Source organism: Oncorhynchus gorbuscha, linkage group LG09, assembly GCF_021184085.1.
Source record: "Oncorhynchus gorbuscha isolate QuinsamMale2020 ecotype Even-year linkage group LG09, OgorEven_v1.0, whole genome shotgun sequence".
Taxonomy (NCBI): domain Eukaryota; kingdom Metazoa; phylum Chordata; class Actinopteri; order Salmoniformes; family Salmonidae; genus Oncorhynchus; species Oncorhynchus gorbuscha.
In genome coordinates, this window is record NC_060181.1 from 76529282 (window position 1) to 76551687 (window position 22406).

At 44.5% G+C, this 22406-nt stretch overlaps 2 protein-coding genes across 9 annotated transcripts in view; one reads left to right on the top strand and one right to left on the bottom strand.

The window, feature by feature from the left end:
• The window catches only part of LOC124044084 (acyl-CoA-binding protein-like), a 32018-nt gene extending 11857 nt beyond the window's left edge, over positions 1-20161 (top strand). Inside the window, exons 3-7 of one of the 8 annotated variants that reach the window (XM_046363492.1) lie at positions 697-1224; positions 1647-1811; positions 15901-16018; positions 16121-16183; positions 19617-20161. In XM_046363492.1, the coding sequence (XP_046219448.1) occupies positions 697-1224; positions 1647-1811; positions 15901-16018; positions 16121-16183; positions 19617-19627 (885 nt within the window). In that variant the 3' untranslated portion in view covers positions 19628-20161. Of the gene's footprint in view, positions 1-696; positions 1225-1646; positions 1812-1900; positions 3206-7748; positions 8425-15900; positions 16019-16120; positions 16184-17591; positions 18086-19616 lie in introns of those variants that run through there. The other 7 variants (XM_046363490.1, XM_046363494.1, XM_046363495.1 and 4 more) reach the window with 7 other exon arrangements.
• lg09h2orf76 (linkage group 09 C2orf76 homolog) lies at positions 2842-6850 on the bottom strand. The gene is given in 7 exon segments (XM_046363497.1): positions 2842-3508; positions 3510-3539; positions 3541-3599; positions 4739-4820; positions 4951-4988; positions 5646-5696; positions 6468-6850. Coding segments are annotated over 7 exon segments (495 nt in total). The 5' UTR covers positions 6598-6850; the 3' UTR covers positions 2842-3403.
• Positions 20162-22406: the final 2245 nt, after the last annotated feature.

Sequence of the window (22406 nt, forward strand, 5' to 3'; positions counted from 1 at the left end):
CACTCTAGGATTATTTTTAACCTCATTGAGAATTCTGCGCTGTGCTCTTGCAGTCATCTTTGCAGGACGGCCACTCTTCGGGAGAGTAGCTACAGTGCTGAGCTGTCTCCATTTACAGACAATTTGTCTCACCGTGGACTGAGATACTTTGAGAGATACTTTTGTAACCCTTTCCAGCTTTATGCAAGTCTTCTGAGATCTGTTTTGTTGAGGCATGGTTCACATCAGGCAATGCTTCTTGTGAATAGCAATCAGGCAATGCTTTTTGTGAGTGTTTTTTATAGGGCAAGGCAGCTCTAACAACATCTTCAATCTCGTCTCATTGGTTGGACTCCAGGTTAGCTGACTCCTGACTCCAATTAGCATTTGGAGAAGTCATTAGCCTAGGGGTTCACATACTTTTTACAACCTACACTGTGAATGTTTAAAATATGTATTCAATATAGACAAGAAAAATACAATAGTTTGTGTGTTATTGGTTTAAGCACATAATGTTTGCCTATTGTTATGACTTAGATGAAGGTCAGATCAAATGTGATGACCAATTTATGCAGAAATCCAGGTAATTCCAAAGGGTTCACATACTTTTTATTGCCACTGTATGTAGTTATAGACTTAGCACACCAACAGGCACTCACCCACACAATGTGAGCCTCAATTTCTCCTAATCAGTCCTCTCCCCCCTGCCCCTCCCAGGTCCTGATCAGCAGTGACTGCCCTGAGGCCAAGAGAACTGTGATCCAGCTGGCTCGCTGTATGAGTTTCCTGGCAGTGGACATGGGAGGCCTTGCTAGCTCTAGGCACGTTGAGGACGCCCCCCTGCGCCTCTTCCCATCCTGGGGCGGCCCCCTAATGGTCACCTTCCTCCTCATCCTTTTCTTCTACGGCTACAACTTCCTGCGTGGTGTTCTCATGCCCTATCTGTCCCGGGGGCAAAACAACTTCTACCAGCTACCCCTGGAGACGGTGAACAAGACGCTACCAGCAGTGGCCCTGGTGATCCTGGCGCTGGTCTACCTCCCGGGACTGTGGGCTGCCGCACTGCAGCTGGTCCGGGGAACAAAGTACAGCCACTTCCCCGGCTGGCTGGACCGCTGGATGGGGAGACGCAAACAGCTAGGCCTGCTGAGCTTCCTATGTGCCGGGCTGCATGCAGTCTACAGTATGTGTCTGACCCTGCGCAAGGCTTCCCAATACAGGCTGCTGGATGCAGCGTACAGACAGGTGAGTGGTTGGAGTCAGTTGAACAGGTTGAACTCATAGGTAGTTGAACATCTATAATCCATCAGTAGGGGACTATCCAAATAAAATGTTACCAACCGTGGGTGGTGATGTCACTGCTGTGGAGCAGTAAGCCGGGGCTGCATTTTGAACTCTCTATGAGTGTGAACTAGACGTGACAGAGTGTGGCTGAGGCCTAATTAACAGACTGACTCCGTTAAGAGCTGCTTCTTGGGGGCAGGATGCTCTCACGCATCCAGCTCTCCCATAGAGCGTTGTTCACAAGTGGGAGAAGGCAGTGCACGCTCATTAGTTGATCCACAGATTAAGTGTTCCTCTCACACTTTTCTCACAGTCTCCCAATGCTTTTAACTGCATCAGCGAATCATTTGGTTTTACACTAACCGGTCTTTGTGCCCCTTCAGGTGAAGGCAGGAGTGGAGCATTCCTGGGAGGAGCCTCAGGTGTGGAGATCGGACTTTTATCTGTCCTCTGGCATTCTGGGACTTGGTGTTCTGACTCTTCTGGCCATCACATCTCTACCCTCGGTGGGTAACGCTCTCAGTTGGAGAGAGTTCACTTTTGTACAGGTGAGTAGCTAACAGCACGATACTTGACACTTTTGTATGCACCTGTAGTTTATTGCAACATTTTGAGCGGTTTTCTATCATGTCTCCAGTCAGGGTTGGGGTACGCTGCCTTGACTCTCTCCATCATGCACACCCTCTTCTTCAGCTGGGACTTTGCTTTCTTCTCATTTGCTTACCCTTACTACATGCCCCCCACATACCTGCTGGCACTGATCCTGCCCTGTCTGGTCCTGGTGGGTCGGCTCTTCCTGGCACTGCCCTGCCTAGCGTTCAGATTGGCAAAGATACGTCGAGGCTGGGAGAGTCCATGCCACCACCCTCCTCAGACCCAAGAGGACACAGCCAATGGCGTGCTGCCCAGGGACTTAAGTGGTGATGTGTGACGGTCCAATCAAGTAGAGACTCAGTGCAAATCCATTTTCTAGCTCTGATGAAAGGGATGATTTGTTGTACATATTTTGTCTGACACACACTATGGCACTTTTTAATGCAACTTCATTTTTAAATCCAAATAAGAAACAAACTCAAGAAAAGTGTTACTATTTTTCTAGAAACTGAAATACTGAAAGGTTACCTCACAAGTCCAATATACAACTACCTTCTGTTATGATAAAATGCTTTGTTTAACTGGGTTAAGAAACATGAACAGAAATATGTATCACTTTCACTGAGTATCATAGCAAGACATTTCATATTTGACTAGACCTCCAAGCTTCTCTTGGGTAAAGTGAAGAAGGATGTGACTACTTTCTGGTCAATTTCAGCATGTTCTAATCTCCAAACCCACTATTCGACAAGATTTACCAACCAGAAGTGCCTGTATTGAGCCTCAACTGAGAAGCTGCACTTGACCCTGAAATAGGAAAAAAAAATTAGACAGAAGTCTGTATAAGGATTAGTGTTAGAGACCTAGTTAATACGGTCCGTCTTTGTTGTTCAGCTGTGTGTTACTGCGCTGTCGCTTCCAGACAGACAATCTGTGTGCAGTGTTGTGGAATATCTTGAGTCAAATATTTCCAGATACCGGAACTTGTGAATTCAATTTAGACTTTATTACAAATGCAACAGAGCCGAGCCTTTCCATGGAAAATACTAAATTCTCTAATCACAGAGTTCTGACTTTATATTTTTTCCCGTCTTTACATTGCACATATAGTCACTCCTTGTATGTACATGAACAACTCCTATTTGCCTTATAGTTCTCCCATCTTTGCATTACGTATAGAATCCACTCCCTCTATATGAAAATAACTCCTCTTGACATTTCTCCACCATTATCTTTCCATCTCAGTTCTTGCTTGTTAATGCCCACATCTGACAGCTGAATAGGTTATAATGGTAGCAGGCCCTGGAAATACTTCACTGTACTTATGCAATAAAGCTTTTTAGATGAATCATTTCAAACCAGTGATTTAATTTGGAATCATGTTTACAGTAATAAAAAACAGGTCTTACAGGAAACTAGTAAGTACAAAGAAAATCCATGTACAACCATAATCAACACCACCAAATAAATGGAAAGTGCATTTCAGTGGAGAGGCAAAAACATGTTTTATATATAAAAATGGCATGTTAAATTAAAATACTCAAACTTAGGTCTGAAGGCACATGTCACCCCCCCCCAATCTTCCATCCATGTGTATCCTCCATGTCAGATCAGAATCCTCTCTTCCGTGGTGAAGTGGGGGATGAAGGCCAGTAAACACCCTTACCACCAGGCCGGTTGGGGGTTGGCTTTAAAGAGCTTATAATCCTCTTTCCTGAAGAAGGCCAATTCTGTTTCATTTGCTGAAAAAAAAAAAAAACAGGAATAAAATAAGACCCTTCACTTTGACAATATTTAAATTACCAAGATGTTGCCTGAATGCAGTTCCAACTCATAAAATACACACAAACAGTCTGAATACTTATGTAAATAAGGTCTTTTTTATTTTTAAAACACTTGCAAAAAAAATAAGTCAAGGGGTCTGAATACTTTCCAAATACACATACAGTACTAGTCAAACGTTTGGACACACTCATTCCAGGGTTTTTCTTTGTTTTTTACTATTTTTTAAAATAGTGAAGACATCAAAACTATGAGCCAACACATGGAATCATGTAACCAAACAACTAAAAAAGTGTTAAACAAATCCAAATATATTTTATATTTGAGATTCTTCAAAGTAGCCACCCTTTGCCTTTGACAGCTTTGCATTCTCTCAACCAGCTTCATGGGGGAAGGGGACTATTCCTAGAGCTCCCCGCCCAGCCAAACTGAGCAATTGGGGGAGAAGGGCCTTGGTTAGAGAGGTGACCAAGAACACGATTGTCACTGACAGAGCTATAGTTCCTCTGTGGATAATCTTGTTTCTCATGGTCTAAGAGTCCTTCAGGTGCCTTTTGGCAAACTCCAAGCAGGCTGTCATGTGCAATTTACTGAGGAGTGTCTTCCGTCTTGCCACTCTACCATAAAGGTCTGAGTGGTGGAGTGCTGCAGAGATGGTTGTCCTTCTGGAACGTTCTTATATCTCCACAGAGGAACTCTGGAGCTCAGTCAGAGGGACCATGGGATTCTTGGTCACCTCCCTAACCAAGGCCCTTCTCCCCCGATTGCTCAGTTTGGCCGGGCAGCGAGCTCTAGGAATAGTCTTGGTGGTTCCAAACTGCTGCAGAAATGTTTTGGTACCCTTCCTCAGTTCTGTGCCTCGACAAACTTGTCTCAGAGCTCTAAGGACAATTGCTTCAACCTCATGGCTCAGATTTTATTTTTATTATTCCATTTTAGAATAAGGCTGTAATATAACAAAATGTGGAAATAGTCAAGGGGTCTGAATAATTTCCAACGGCACTGTATAATGTAGATGTATAGCGGTATGCCCCAGGAAGACCCCCATCTAACAGGTACAAGACCCCATCTAACATGTACAAAAACAAGATGACTATACCAATGCCCGCATCTCTTAGGGTTAGTCCATCTTGCAGAATAAGCTTGTCATCATCCTCCAAACTCATCACCAACTCATTCGTCTGTAAACAGAACATTTATTATTTTGACTGGCTTTGTAAAACACAATTATTTAGAATAGACAATGGGAGAGATTCAACAGGCGTATTGATATAACTACTGAGTGTATATGTCAGGTGTCAAGGAGGATACCTTTGCTCCATGTGCCTGGTGGATGATCTTCATTGTGTCTTCAAATGACACATTATGTAGAAGTTAAGACATATCAATATACTGCATGTATCAAGAATGCATGCCAAATGGGTCCAACAATGTTTAGTGAAGGATAACCTTGAAATGTTGCGGGCATCATTCTCAGAAGATAGACTCCTAAACCCTACCATTAATATTAAATGTCTATGGCACAGGTGTCAAACTCATTCCACAGAGGGCTGAGTGTCTGCAGGTTTTCACTTCTCCCTTGATTGATGCATTATGGTCACTGGAACTCTCCACACCTGGTTGTCTCTGGCTTAATTGAAAGGAAAAACCTGCAGACACCAGACTCTCCATGGAATGAGTTTGACACCCCTGGTCTAGGGGCAGCACCATACGGGGCAATGCCAATGGTAGGGTAGCCGATAACTCAAATCCACGACTGGACTGGAGCCCCGACGTCACAAAATTAAGTTACAAAAAAAATATTTCATCACCCAAAGAATAGCCAGCAATTACAAATTACATTGTTGTTTGTAATTGCGTGCTATTCTTTTGATGCTGAAATAAGGTCATTTTTTAATTAAAAACGTAATCGTATGTAACGTCGGAGCTCCAGTCTGCCCACACTAATCACAGCTATTTGGAAGTAAGCAGCAGAAGCCACTACTAAAAATGCAGCCATAACTTACCGTAGCCAAAATTCTTGAAGGGGGGTGGTAAACCGGCTCTCATGGTAACTTCTAAAAGGGACAAATCAACATGTATGGAATCAGAAAGGCAGATGATGGAATGTTGAGTAATATTTTTCATAATGTCGGGCGTTCACTCACGGCAATTCAAGAGGCAATTCGGGGCAATTCAAGAGGGTGGTAGAGGTTGGCTCTCGAAATGAATGTAAACGTAATTTTCTTTGCCCTGTGTCATTATAAATGACAAATAATCAGCCTTTTCTACAATATAACTTTAATATACTTGTACTTGATAGTGTTGAAATAAGAACGTTAATTTGCCGTAACCATTGCAAGTTTAGACTACACCGCTCTTGGATGCATCTCATATTTGGTGTTGTGAGGTGATCCTTGACTTTCATTGCCTGTAACCGCAGGCGTTGAGAGGAGCCGCTTCTATGGCATTTTAATTGGAAATAACACACATACACACCATTTTAATAGCGGATTTAATTTCGAAAAATGCCATGTTTTCAGCCACTAGCCGGTCAGTTGAGGTTCGAAGTTAGCCGCGGAGCAGCACCAGAGTTATATTGAGCAGTTACCACTTTTTGATCATGCATCTAATGACATTCCATTCACTCTAAACATGCTAAATTCCCAGAGTAAATATATGGTTCAAAAGTTACCGACTATGGTAGAGACATGGTGTTTGGCCTATTGTTTTTCTGACTGAATGTTCTAGTGCATTAACATATTTATATAAACCTTGAATTAATTATGTTATGGGTGAACACCCTACATAATGTTTAGCTAGCTACCAAAAAGATAAATCATACTTACCATTTTTCACAAACTGGATAAATTCCTGGACCGTTTGATCTAAATTCACGCCACTAAATACAACTGGCTTGAAATTTCGGTGCTCAAAAGACCTTACCAAGCGAACAGTTAGGACTGCCTCGCTGGACATACTGTAGCTGGCAAGCTAGCGTTAGGTGACTGTTTACTTCTCGCTAGCAAAGCAAATGTCTCTTTACAGTGAAATGTCGACACTGCAACCCTTTAAGCATATATTGATACTCATACTAATTTAGAACCCGAGCCGAACCTTTATTGCTAGATACTGGTAAAGATTTGTCTGTTCTTAATAAAGTTTCAACAAATAAACACGCGCTTCCGGGATGACGGCCCTTCCGCAAGAGAAGAGCAAACGAATTTGTGCTCAAAATGCTCAGACTCGATGTGTTGATATGTCTATAATTTCAATATATATATTTGTTCACATAACCTCTGATTAAATATTTAAATATGTTCTTGATAAATACGAATACATATTTTACTTGCCAGTAAATCGTTTTTGTCTATGTTTTGTGTCATACTATTCAAATAGTTAAAATATCTGAATTTACTTAGTTTTCTTTATGGCCACTCTATTATAGGGACCCGAAGGACTACTTAAATCGTCTGTAAATTGGATACAATGCTTTTCCGTTAATGCAGTTCATTATATTTTACTTCTTGTGAAAACGTTATACAAAAAGTACATCTTCATCTGGTACTTATTAAGAGCAACCACATGGTGTGTAAGACATCATCCTAAACCTGCAGCTGCTAGGTTACTTTCCTGGCCAACCTGACAACAACAATTCATCCCTGGTCTATCTAACGTTCCCTCGTGACTGTTATGAGACTCAATAGACAAGGGATGTTCAAATGCTATGGCAGCACCTGCTTGCCAAAAGCACATGATATGGCATATGATATAAGGCTGCCTGAGGGGGAAAGGGAAATAAAGGGGAGGATTAGAACCAAAAATATATCTGATTGGTTTTGATAGCGGGTAATACAGGGAGGGACAAAGGGCATACCAGTTTGTAATATAGGCCAACGTGGCAGACACCATAGTAGAGATACATATTTAATTATGTGGCAAGACACACACATCCCCATGCCCTACTTTAGTGGGACCACTCGTAACAATGAATTGAGAGCTTTGATTGGTTATCTTTACTCACCCCAACCAACAGCGATGTTGCGTGAAGTGCCACTCATTGAATCTACCAATGGAATTGAGGGGGCGGTATAGCCTCAAGCAGTAACGAAAAGCGAGCATGAACAGTCTACCACAGAGTTTCTAAACCCAGAGGACCAACAACAGGATACTTCCGGGAACGCTTCGCGAAGCAAACTCGACAGACCAGACCGGGTTCTGTAAGGTCAATGAGATAAGTGAAACATTCTTCCTTAGTTGTTCATTTTCTCGATTTCTAAAAGGCACAACCTAGATTCTTGCCAATGTCTTAAGTAGCTGAACATGTTATTACTCCAACCTCGTGAATGTGACAATCTGACACGTTTTCTTTTTATATACAAACAAAAAAAGTACAAATTAAACACAAATAAACAGAAACGCAACATAACCACCATACTTGATACACAACACAATATGGCCACACCTGTCCACGAACACACACAAATACACAGTAGCTTCCACTTACAATACACAAACATACTGTACATTAAATTCCCCTCACATAGAAATGTCATACTCCTCAAGATGGTCAAAATAAGGCTTCCAGACTTTATCGAACACATCCATTCTCTGCACAACCTTATAAAACACTGAATCTAGTGGAATGTAACTACAACTCAGGAGGCTGCTGAGGGGAGGACATCTCATAATAATGTCTGGATACCGTTTCCCCTCCAGCCATTACCACAAGCCTGTCCTCCCCAATTAAGGTGCCACCAACCTCCTGTGAACTACATAGTTCAGCCCTCCCGTTTGTTATTGAAGGTGAGTATGATGCTTTTGTAACAGTATAATTTTAAACCGTCCCCTCGCGCGAACCAGGGACCTTCTGCACACATCAACAACAGTCACCCTCGAAGCGTCGTTACCCATCGCTCCACAAAAGCCACGGCCCTTGCAGAGCAAGGGGAAACACTACTTCAAGGTCTCAGAGCAAGTGACGTAACCGATTGAAACGCTATTTAGCGCGCACCGCTAACTAAGCTAGCCGTTTCACATCCGTTACACTTTCCAAATTATAGCTATACATTTTGGTGCAGCAATTAGATCTAGGTTACAAAACTTTCTTTGATATTGGTCACCAATATTTACCTTTCCCAACAGACATAGTCATGGAGATGGATGGATATACATTCCTAAACACAATGATGTGATAGCACAGACATTAACCCAAAATGGTGTCAGTTTGTCACAGGTCCACAGCATATGTAATAGGGTTCCTTTTGGGGGTTTTACATCTCCAACAGAGATATGACATTACTGGGTGCATTACATGCATTCTGTCCGGAATGTAGTAAATACTATGGATTATCTTTAGTTGCAATCATTTATGTCTAAATGTAACAGTGTCACATCCGTCCCTGTCCTCGCCCAACCTGGGCTTGAACCCGGGACCCTCTGAACACATCAACAACTGCCTCCCACTAAACATCATTACCTATCGCTGCACAAAAGCTGCGGCTTTTGCAGAGCAAAGAAAACGGAAGTTACGAATGTAACTATGGTTCTACGAATACCTGGAGGTCATCACTACTTCCCGCCTTGCCAGAATTGATCCGAGAGGGGCATTTGTAGTCAGGTAGGTTCTCTTCCTCCACGGCTGCAGAGTAGAGTAGCACACACTTGTCACCCAGATTTGGGTGTTTCTGTCCCGCTTGAAGTCCAAGCAGAGGTCATTGAACCACACGCGGTGGTCTTAAAGACAGCATAACAGTGTCACCATGGAGGCCGCCGTGTGCTTGCCCATTAATTGTTGGAACGTTCGTACCCTCACCAATGCGTTCAACTGGAATTGTTGCAGAAGAAAAATAATGATGTCCACTCACATGCCCTCATAGTGCGGGAGTTCAGAGCCATGCCAATAAAGGTGACCTTTTGACCTGGTGTGAAGTTACTCTTCGTTGTTCACGGTAGACCCAGTGCGGCCTTGGAAGGCAAACCGCAGAAAATGCTGCATCCCTGTCTGGGGCTGGCAAGCACCTGAGTTAGGCTGGTGTTAGGGCCAAGGGCGTGTATAGGGCTGGGCCGAATGAGAGCGGCCAGGTTCACCCGTGTCAGGCCTCCCTATGACATGACTCTGTGATGCCTGGTTTTTGGGCTGAGGGATCCATAGCAGTGTAGCCTGACTCAGCTGTGTTCGATGGACTGTTCATCCACAGGGCCAAAAAGCAGTCCGGGGACCACTGGTAGCTTTCTCAGCATCTGTCTGGAGTCACCGGACATTGGGGCTTTGGCGAGCCAGACCTGATAACGATAACTACGGTGAACATCTGTCTGCCTAGCTCTCTGGTTATAACGCAAACGCTTGAATAGATGCATCTTTCAGGTTGCAGAGGTCGAGGTCTGCATGCCGGCTGGAGCATTCTGTTCTAAGGGTCATCAAGCTCTAGCCTAGCTAAGGCCGCACACAGGACAGCACATAGTGAGGCAGAGCTTTCTTTTGACTCTGTGTGATCAGAGCCTCGGAATGACTCCTCTGACCCATATTTAGCGTTGAAACTGAATGGGTCCACAACACTGGTTGGCACCTCCATGTTGGGTGTGTCATCATCCTGGTCACTAAAGTGCCGGTTGGATGCCCGAGTGGAGAGCAGTTCATCATCACGGCTATCTGAGTCCTATGTCGCGTCCCATATGCTGGAGGGAGTGCTAGAGGGCCATGACTAGGGGGCTTGAAGGAACGCAAAGTAGTTCTTTGCTGCCTTATCTCAGAGGATAAGGAATCAACCTTTCTAGTGAGGCTCTCAACTTTTTCACAAGGGGGCCAGCATGGGTTTTGTGGGATTTCCCTCTTTTGGTGGCCCTGGATGGATCCTGGTGAACAACGCCGGATGCTGGTAAATTATCTGTGAAAACCAGACCCTCAACTCTGGCTAGCTGCGCTTCCCTCACTTTCATAAGGCAGGATGGCGCAGTTAATGCAAGTCTCAGAAAGGGCCTCACGCAGCTGGCCAACACCTAGGTAGGCGGGGCACAGGTCATGACCATCTTCTACTTGTAATTCAGCTCCACAAGAGGAGCAGCCATGCATGGCCAGCATCATGGAGATATGGTGTTCTCTCAGCTCAGAATGTAAAATACTCATTATTTTACAAATAAATATTTCTTATGCAATATACAAGTGAATCAAATTAACTAATCTAATACTAACCGGTGACTGTATTACAACAGCTACCATAATACGCAGTAAAGGTAGAGAGCTACAATAATATGGCGGGAGTTGTACAGATTAGTAAGCCAAGCTGACAACACACAGAGGCAGCTAGGTTGAGTTGGTAAACTAGCTACAGTTGAAGTCGGAAGTTTACATACACTTAGGTTGGAGTCATTAAAACCTGTTTTTCAACCACTCCACAAATTTCTTGTTAACAAACTATAGTTTTGACAAGGCAGTATGGACATCTACTTCGTGCATGACACAAGTAATTTTTCCAACAATTGTTTACGGACAGATTATTTAATTTATAATTCACTGCATCACAATTCCAATGGGTCAGAAGTTTACATATACTAAATTGACTGCATTTAAACAGCTTGGAAAATTCCAGAAAATTATGTCATGTCTTTAGAAGCTTCTGATAGGCTAATTGACATCATTTGAGTCAATTGGAGGAGTACCTGTGGATGTATTTCAAGGCCTACCTTCAAACTCAGTGCCTCTTTGCTTGACATCATGGGAAAATCAAAAGATATCAGCCAAGACCTCAGAAAAAAACATTGTAGACCTCCACAAGTCTGGTTCATACTTGGGAGAAATGTCCAAATGCCTGTAGGTACCACGTTCATCTGTACAAACAATAGTACGGAAGTATAAACACCATGGGACCACACAGCCGTCATACCTCTCAGGAAGGAGACGTGTTCTGTCTCCTAGAGTTAAACGTACTTTGGTGAAAAAAGTGTGAATCAATCCCAGAACAACAGCAAAGGACCTTGTGAAGTTGCTGTAATAAACTGGTACAAAATTATCATAAAACACGGGACGAGATGTTAAAAACTGTCCATTGTGCCAATAGATGGTATGCACTCACATGAGATTTGCCGTGATGTTGCCCGAGTGGCAAGGGAGGTTTATTTCTTAGACTGGGTTAAGATGTCGATTTTGGGACACATCCTCAGTAGTGTGCCTTCAAATCAGTGGGTGTTTTGGCCTTTGATCACTAAACACTCACCAAAGGTGGCCAGCTAAAGGGTGATCAAGCATTCATTAGCTTGTGTCCCATGCCCAATTAAGATTTCCCACGGGACAATGCAAGGCAGGGGCGTCCACTTCCCTGAGCCAGCCCTACTGCTGACTGCATACCTCATATGTCCTCCTCAAGTTGGAGGGATCTGAATTGGGTTCTCAGGTGGGGGTGTGGGGTCATGAAGTTATAGCCCAGCAAGGGTCCTTCCGTTTGATCCAGATCCACTGGCTGCCTCTTTCAGCTGCTTGAGAAACTGCTCTGACGGTCTGCTGCAGAGCCTGTCCATGGATTCCAAGTTCTTTCAGCAACCTGATGGTGGAAGGAGCCACGAATCCTCTGCATCCCACTTCAACTGGCCAGACTTTTGCATTCTAGCCACGCTGAGTTGCGTCTGAGGCCAACTCTGTGTAACGCAGTTTCTTACGCTTGTAGGCATATTCAACAGAGTTTTCCCACGGGACTGTGAGCTCTATGATGTACACAGCCTTTCGTGAAGGGGACCAGGGTATCATGTCTGGCCTAAGGTTGGTAGAAGCAATCTCAGGTGGAAAAATGAGTTGCTGACCAATATCGACAAGCATCTTCCAGTCCCGGGCCATGGCTAGGTGTCCAGTTTCTGGCTTCGTAGGAGGATGCTTGGGCCTTTTCTGTCCCTCCCGGATGAATGTTGTTGTTTTGACAGGATTGCTTGTTTTTGGAGGTAATGAATTGGTTGCACTCCTTGGTCTCGAGTGCTGCAGCCAGGCTCTTGAGGACCTGATTGTGCATCCAGGTGTAGCCATGCTCTTCCATGCTGGATATTCCCCACAATGTCTTGGTGTCTCAGGGCTGATATTGCTTGCTGCACAGCCTTGGATGATGTCCATTTCCGTCCAGTTTGTAGGGGAGGTGCAGCCTTGCAAATGGTCTGGTCTTTGGAGTCCTTCAATGTCATCTGAAGTCTTATTATTATTATTATTATTATTATTATTATCTGAAGTCTTAAAGTATCTATATCCACAGTAAAACGAGTCCTATATCGACATAACCTGAAAGGCCGCTCAGCAAGGAAGAAGCCACTGCTCAAAAACTGCCATGAAAAAGCCAGACTACGGTTTGCAACTGCACATGGGGACAAAGATCGTACTTTTTGGAGAAATGTCCTCTGATCTGATGAAACAAAAATAGAACTGTTTGGCCATAATGACCGTTGTTATGTTTGGAGGAAAAAGGGGGAGGCTTGCAAGCCGAAGAACACCAACCCAACCATGAAGCACAGGGGAGGAAGCATCATGTTGTGGGGGTGCTTTGCTGCAGGAGGGACTGGTGCACTTCACAAAATAGATAGCATATAAATGGCATCATGAGGTGGAAAATTACGTGGATATATTGAAGCAACATCACAAGACATCAGTCAGGAAGTTAAAGCTTGGTCACAAATGGGTCTTCCAAATGTACAATGACCCCAAGCATACTTCCAAAGTTGTGGCAAAATGGCTTAAGGACAACAAAGTCAAGGTATTGGAGTGGCCATCACAAAGCCCTGACCTCAATCCTATAGAACATTTGTGGGCAGAGCTGAAAAAGCGTGTGTGGGCAAGGAGGCCTACAAACCTGACTCAGTTACAGCTAACTTCAGACCACGTGTAACCACACCATCCCAGGATCTCCAAAAAACATCTTCTTTACTTGCGAGATGGTCTGAGACGAGCCACTCGGAGGGCTGATGAAACGGGGTTTGTACAAACAAACAATTTCTGCACAAACTGTCAAACAGTCTCAGGGAAGCTCATCTGCATGCTCGTCATCCTCACCAGAGTCTTGACCTGACTGCATTTCGGCATCGTAACCGACTTCAGTGGGCAAATGCTCACCTTCGATGTCCACAGGCATGCTGGAGAAGTGTGCTCTTCACAGATTAATCCTGGTTTCAACTTTACTGGGCAGATGGCAGACAGCGTGTATGGTGTCGTGTGGGTGATAGGTTTGCATCGTTGTGAACAGAGTGCCCAATGGTGGCGGTGGGGTTATAGTTTAGGCAGGCATAAGTACGGACAACAAACACAACTGCATTTTATCGATATCAAATTGAATGCACAGAGATACCATGATGAGATCTTGAGGCCCATTGTCGTCCCATTCATACGCCGCCATCACCTCATGTTTCAGCATGATAATGCACTGCCCCATGTCACAAGGATCTGTACACAATTCCTGGAATCTGAAAATGACCTAGTTCTTCCATGGCCTGCATACTCACCAGACATGTCACCCATTGAGCATGTTTGAGATGCTCTGGGTTTATGTGTACAATAGCGTGTTCCTGTTCTAGCCAATATCCAGTAACTTAACATAGCCATTAAAGAGGAGAGTCTGATCAACTCTATGCGAAGGAGATGTGCCACGCTGCATAACACAAATGGTGGTCACACCAGATATTGATTGTTTTTCTGATCAATGCACTTACCAATGAGACACTGCGGACCCTCATGATGACTTCAGATTTTTTTTGTGGCCCCACTCCCATTAAAGTTGCTTACCCCTGATCTAGCTCAATCTTTTTGGGATGGGGCAGCATTTTCACTTTTGGATGAATAGCGTGCCCAGAGTGAACTTCCTCCTACTCTGTCCCAGATGCTAATATATGCATATTATTATTAGTATTGGATAGAAAACACTCGGAAGTTTCTAAAACTGTTTGAATGATGTCTGTGAGGATAACAGAACTCATATAGCAGGCGAAAACCTGCGAAAAATCCAACCAGGAAGTGGGACATCTGAGGTTTGTAGTTTTTCAAAGCTTGGCCTACCGAATACACATTGAGATATGGATAAAGTTGCACTTCCTATGGCTTCCACTAGATGTCAACCGTCTTTAGAAACTTGAATGAGGATTCTACTATAAAGGAGGGGCTCATGAGTCCTCTTTGAGTCAGTGGTCTGGCAGAGTGCCTTGGTCTCATGACGCGCGCTCCCGACAGAGTTACCTCTCGTTCCAGTGCTTTTCTTCAGACAAAGGAATTCTCCGGGTTGAAACATAATCAATGTTTTCTGTTAACATCCCAAAGATTGATTCCATACATCGCTTGACATGTTTCTAAAGGACTGTAACGGAACTTTTCGAGTTTTTGTCTGGACGAAGTGCCTGCGCCTCATGAAGATGGATTACTGGTCTGAACACGCTAACAACAAGTGGCTATTTGGACATAAATGATGGACTTTATGGAACAAATCAGTAATTTGTTGAACTGGGATTCCTGGGAGTGCCTTCTGATGAAGATCATCAAAGGTAAGTTCATATTTATGGTGTAATTTCTCTTTGTTGACTCCAAAATGGCGGATATTCCTCTGGCTGTTTTGGGTTCTGAGCGCCGTTCTTATATTATGCTTTTTCCGTAAAGTTTTTGTGAAATCTGACACAGCGGTTGCATTAAGGAGAAGTCCATCTTTAATTCTCTGAATAACACTTACCAATGTTTATTTATCAGTATTTCTGCAAAATCACTGGATGTTTTTGAATCAAAACATTACTGCACGTAACGCACCAATGTAAACTGAGATTTTTGGATATAAATATGCACATCATCGAACAAAACATACATGTATTGTGTAACATGATGTCCTATGAGTGTCATCTGATGAAGATCATCAAAGGTTAGTGATTCATTTTATCTATATTTCTGCTTTTTGTGACTCCTTTCTTTGGCTGGAAAAATGGCTGTGTTTTTTTGACTTGGCTATGACCTAACATAATCATATGTTGACACGATGGGTAGATTAACAAGATGTTTATCTTCATTTGCTGTATTGGACTTGTTAATGTGTGAAAGTTACATATTTCTAAAAAATATTTTGGAATTTCGCGCGCTGCCTTTCTGCTAGCGGAACCCCTGCCCTAGAAAGGTTAACCCTTTTCAGACATAGATCTGCTCAGTCTACTGTAAGGTTGCTGCCATTTTCTAATGACACTGTACAGGAACCTGTCCATCATATAACTGATTTAACTTGGGAGCAGCAATTTTCATGTGCATGTTTAGCTGACTTTAATTGCATATTTTGCTTCCCCTCCATCCAGGTGGATTTTGATAAGGCTGCTGAGGAGGTGAAGCAGCTGAAGGCTAAGCCAGCAGATGTGGAGATGCTCAGGGTTTACGCTCTGTTCAAACAGGCCAAAGTGGGCGACGTCAACGCCAGTAAGCCAGTCGGCGTCCTTCCAGTGCTTTGTGATACCCCTCCATTCTAGAAGTCTCATTGTATAGTCAGTTGATTGTGTGTGTTTTTCTTTGTTTCTGAAGCTTGTCCTGGGGTGCTGGATTTCACTGGGAAAGCCAAATGGGATGCCTGGGAGAAGGAGAAAGGTGTGTTTCCTGTAGCCCTTCCTCATTTAGCCTGTAGAGGGCACTGCTCAAATCAAACTTTATTTGCCACATGCGCTGAATACAACAAGTGTAGACTTTACTGTGAAACACTTACTTACAAGCCCATAACCAACAGTGCAGTTCAAGAAGAAGAAAATATTTACAAAGTAGGCTATAATAAAAAGTAACACAATAACGAGGCTATATACAGGGGGTACCGAGTCAGTGTGCAGGGGTACAGGCTAGTTGAAATAATCTGTACATGTAGGTGGGGTGAAGTGACTATGCATAGGTAGCAAACAAACAGAGTAGCAGCAGTGTACAAGAGGGGGGTCAATGTAAATTGTCCGGTGGCAATTTTTATGAATTGCTTGGGGGTAGAAGCTGTTGAGGAGCCTTTAAGTCCTAGACTTGGCACTCCGGTACCTCTTGACGTACAGTAGCAGAGAAAAGTCTATAACTTGGGGGACTGGAGTCTCTGACAATTTTATGAGCTTTCCTCTGACACCGCCTATTATATAGGTCCTGGATGGCAATAAGCTTGGCCCCAGTGATGTACTGGGCCGTTTGCACTACCCTCTGTAGCGCCTTACGGTCAGATGCGGAGCAGTTGCCATACCAGGCAGTGATGCAACTGGTCAGGATGCTCTCGATGTTGCAGCTGTAGAACCTTTTGAGGATATGGGGCCCATGACAAATCTTTTCAGTCTCCTGAGGGGGGAAAAGGTTTTGTCGTGCCCTCTTCACAACTGTCTTGGTATGTTTGGACCATGATAGTTCGTTGGTGATGTGGACACCAAGGAACTTGAAACTCTCGACCCGCTCCAATACAGCCCCGTCAATGTTAATGGTGGCCTGTTCGGCCCGCCTTTTCCTGCCTCTTTGTCTTGCTCACATTGAGGGAGAGGTTGTTGTCCTGGCACCACACTGCCAGTTCTCTGACTTCCTTCCTATAGGCCGTCTCATTGTTGTCAGTGATCAGGCCTACCACTCTTGTGTCATCAGCAAACTTATGATGTTGGAGTTGTGTTTGGACACCCAGTCGTGAGTGAACAGGGAATACAGGAGGGGCCCCAAGTACACACCCCTGAGGGGCCCAAGTGCACACCCCTGAGGGGCCCCAGTGATAAGGATCAGCGTGGCAGACGTGTTGTTGCCTACTCTTGTCACCTGGGGGTGGCCCGTCAGGAAGTCCAGGACCAGTTGCAGAGGGAGGTGTTTAGTCCCAGAGTCCTTAGCTTAGTGATGAGCTTCACCTAAATTAGGGGATCAGTGTTACACAGCTGTGGATCTCCTTAGCTCAATGCATTTACACTGTCATAAAGTATACTGGTTGAGACAGACATTTCTTAAACAGTAGCTCATTGTTAACTAAATGGGTTTTCCTTTTCTTACTTGACTCCCATAGGGAAGAGCAAAGAGGATGCCAGGAAGGAGTACATTGCCTTGGTAGAGGAACTGAAAGCGAAGTACGGAGTCTAAGAAATGACTGACCGGGCCGCCCGCTGGCAGTGTAGAACCTTGACCTCTGTGGTCAGCCCACACCTCGTGCCTTAATCCCAACGAGTATGCCCGTTTCTATAAAACCTGGGGAAAATGCATATATCAAATCCTTTGTAATTCAAGCGGTGCACTTGGTTTAGCTGAGGTATGTGCAAGGGTGGTTGGAGTTTGCATTTTATGGACTATTCAAATGGTTCCATTGTACAGAACTACCTAAATCAAGCACACCTCAAATGACATGTGTTTTACCCAGGAATGTTTGCTACTGTGCATTGCACTAAGAATACAGGACCAACAAGCCACCGCTACGTACAGAGACAAACCGTCCTCCACCATCAACTTCCTAGTTAATGTTCTCAACTGGTTCAGCCCACAACCTCCATAAAGTTTACATTTGTTTGAACTTTTGTTGTCAAGCTTGGTTATTTTATGCCTTGCATCACATACCCAGTAAACCACAAAATGTGTAACAGTTTCTTGCGCTGAAGGAGAGGAGGACCAAAATGCAGCATGGTTCTTTAATAAAGCAACTACACATGAACAAACTAACAAAACAAGAACCATGAAAACCCAAACCAGCCCTATCTGGTGCAAACACAGAGACAGGAACAATCACCCACAAAAACCCAACACCAAACAGGCTACCTAAATATGGTTCCCAATCAGAGACAATGACTAACACCTGCCTCTGATTGAGAACCATATCAGGCCAAACATAGAAATAGACAAACTAGACATGTAACAGAATGCCCACTCAGATCACACCCTGACCAAACAAAACATAGAAACATACAAAGCAAACTATGGTCTTGGTGTGACAAAATGTACACTTTGTCACTCACAACTGTGCCCCTTTGCACATTCAAAACATTTGTATATTCAGAAAATGTATAAGGGTCAAAGGCGTATAAGGTTTTCAAAGTAGCAAAAAAATAAAACCGCAATTACAATTCCTTAAAAGGCTTTTTTTCTGTTCAGTGGAGTGTCACCTATGCCGTTATATTCAAGAATATATGTGATTCATATGAATGTACCCTAGTAAAATGTAATTCAGTAAAACACTAATCACAAGGTTCATGCTTAGACTGGCAGGAATATAACTACCCAGAAAAAATGACAACTCAAAATTTGTTGAAGGGTTTTCCCAAAACCTTCCTGCCTTGCACTGAGAAAAATTCTAAATCTATGAAAATATCTTTCACTTCATCCTATGATATTTGTTTTGTCAACAAAACAAAGTTATTGTATTTTAATATAAAATACTGGTGTTATACTGTATGACGCTGTATGACGCTATTTTGTTACACTGAATGACACTCATAGCAACTCTTTGCACAAACACGGTACATGCATTGCTTGTTCTTGAGATCACATAATGGAAGACTGTAACTCTGAAACGCTTGAGGTTTTCAGCAACCCTCTTTGGCTCAACCTGTCAACTATGTGTTTCACATTCTCGTGATCGAGACACGCACAGGTGTTGTGGTCATGTGCCTTCGGCTTTGTAATGTAAAATGGCCGCAGTTGTAAAAACTGTCTGTATGACAGTGAGTGTCCCATCCACCTCTGAATTGTACTGTCACGTTCTGTCCATCGTTCGTATGTGTTTTCCTTGTTTTAGTGTTGGTCAGGACGTGAGCTGGGTGGGCATTCTATGTTGAGTGTCTGGTTTGTCTATTTCTATTTTTGGCCTGATATGGTTCTCAATCAGAGGCAGGTGTTAGTCATTGTCTCTGATTGGGAACCATATTTAGGTAGCCTGTTTTGTGTTGGGTTTTGTGGGTGATTGTTCCTGTCTCTGTGTTTTACACCAGATAGGGCTGTTTTTGGTTTTCCACGGTTATTGTTTTGAAGTGTTAATGTTTATCTGTTTTTATTAAACATGAGTCAATATAACCACGCTGCGTTTTGGTCCTCTACTTCACCACAGGAAAACCCTGACAATCACTCACCAACCAAGGACCAAGCGGCGTGGTAACGGGCAACGGTAAAAGCGGCAGCAGGAGAAGGAACAGAGGCAGCAGCAGTGGGAGATGCTGTACTATTTGAATAAATGGACTTGGAGGGAGATCCTTGATGGAAAAGGAACCTGGGCAGAGCCATGGATAGAATTGGAGCTGTTGGCGAAGCAGAGTGCTGAGTCTGAGAGTGTGGAGGATGTATTGGACAGAGTAGAAAGAAAGCTGTTGGTTTGGCATAGTATGCACGGCATACCAGTGCCAGCACCACGCATCAGGCCTACAGTGCGTCCCGCCTGTCCAGCGCTGCCGGAGCCTTCCTCCTCTCCAGCGCAGCCAGAGTCTCCCGCCTGTCCGGCACTGTCAGAGCTACCGCCCCTCATGCCAGAGGTGCCAGAGGCCCTCATTCCAGAGGCACCAGTGCTCCTCAGTCCAGCGCTGCCAGAGCCTTTTTCTCCAGTCTGCCCAGCGCCGTCTGAGCTACCAGTCTGCCCAGCGCCGTCTGAGCTACCAGTCTGCCCAGCGCCGTCTGAGCTACCAGTCTGCCCAGCGCCGTCTGAGCTACCAGTCTGCCCAGCGCCGTCTGAGCTACCAGTCTGCCCAGCGCCGTCTGAGCTACCAGTCTGCTCAGCGCCGTCTGAGCTACCAGTCTGCCCAGCGCCGCCAGTTCCGCCAGTCTGCCCAGCGCCGCCAGTGCCGCCAGGATCCGCCCGAACTGCCAGGATCCGCCCAGGATCCGCCCAGGATCCGCCCAGGATCCGCCCAGGATCCGCCCAGGATCCGCCAGTCTGCCAGGATCCGCCAGTCTGCCAGGATCCGCCAGTCTGCCAGGATCCGCCAGAACTGCCAGGATCTGCCAGGATCCGCCAGAACAGCCAGGATCCGCCAGGATCCGCCAGTCGGCCAGGATCCGCCAGTCGGCCAGGATCCGCCAGAACGGCCAGGATCCGCCAGAACGGCCAGGATCCGCCAGAACGGCCAGGATCCGCCAGAACTGCCAGGATCCGCCAGTCAGCCAGGATCCACCAGAAGTGCCAATCAGCCAGGATCTGCCAGTCAGCCAGGATCTGCCGGAACCACAAGCCAGCCAGGATCTGGTAGATCCATCAACCTGCCTGAGCTTCCCCTCGGTCCCGAGCTTCCCCTCGGTCCCGAGCTTCCCCTCGGTCCCGAGCTTCCCCTCGGTCCCGAGCTTCCCCTCGGTCCCGAGCTTCCCCTCGGTCCCGAGCTTCCCCTCGGTCCCGAGCTTCCCCTCGGTCCCGAGCTCCCCTCAGTCCAGTGGGGACCATTGTTAGGTTTCCTAGGCCAAGGTTAGCGGCGAGGGTTGCCACTCAAGGGACACTAAGGAGGTGGACTAAGACAATTATGGAGTGGGGTCCACATCCAGCGCCAGAGCCGCCACCGCGGAGAGATGCCCACCCAGACCCTCCCCTATAGGTTTAGGTTGTGCGTTCGGAGTCCGCACCTGGGGGGGGGGGGGGTCTGTCACGTTCTGTCCATCGTTCGTATGTGTTTTCCTTGTTTTAATGTTGGTCAGGACGTGAGCTGGGTGGGCATTCTATGTTGTGTGTCTGGTTTATCTATTTCTATGTTTGGCCTGATATAGTTCTCAATCAAAGGCAGGTGTTAGTCATTGTCTCTGATTGGGAACCATATTTAGGTAGCCTGTTTTGTGATTGTTCCTGTCTCTGTGTTTTACACCAGATAGGGCTGTTTTTGGTTTTCCACGTTTATTGTTTTGTAGTGTTAATGTTTATCTGTTTTTATTAAACATGAGTCAATATAACCACGCTGCGTTTTGGTCCTCTACTTCACCACAGGAAAACCCTGACATGTACTCTGCATGGAGTTCTTTTAGAGATATCATCAGTATCCGCCTCTGAACCTTCTTCATTTGCGTGACCGTGTCTTCCCTGAGAGAAAGCAACTATTTTAATCTCCACTGAGAAATGCAATGACCTGTGTTTTCCTCACTAAAGATCTATATTTTTTCCCTCGTGGCCTGTATTTTTAACTTGGATTGTGTTTTAATTTATTTGACCTTTGCATGCCCTTTCGTAATTTGTTGCTTTTTTGTTGTGATTGTTTTAGTTGCATTTCCAGTTGAAGAATTTTCTTCTTTAGTTTTTCCTTTTGCAGCCGCTTACAACACTTTGATACCTTTTTCACTTTTTCTGGAGTGGCGGAAGCAAGTGGTTGCTCCACTGTTTGAGATTGAGGCTCAAGGGATTTCTCTAGTTCTGGAGTCAAGGACTCAGATGGTTGTTCTAGCTCTGGAGGTGCAAATTAATGTTGTACTTTTTCAAGTTGTTCAGGGGGCTGCTCAAAAGCGTTTCAGTCAGTGGATTCAGGAGTTATTGTATAGATTGATGGATGTTCAGGTTTGACATCCTTTCTTCTCTGATCGCTAAAAACGATAATGTAATAGTTATGACACTGGCACAGAATAGAATTTGCATCCATTAAATGTTATTATTAGTCTATTAATAGTAGGCTATACAATGATAACACTTAAAGTTTTACAAGTTAAATCAACTCCCTCCCTTTCTCAAACATGACATGTTTTGTCACCAGTTCATTGCAAATGTTAATAATAATCACTTTACTATAAATCTACGGCAGCACTTGACATTGCATTAAGTTGCATTATTACACGATTATTACATGATAGTTCATGTTGTAATTATGCATTGTTACTATCTGCTCAATTTCTATTCAATGCAATTTACACAAATGCAATTTCAAGATACCTACACAAAATA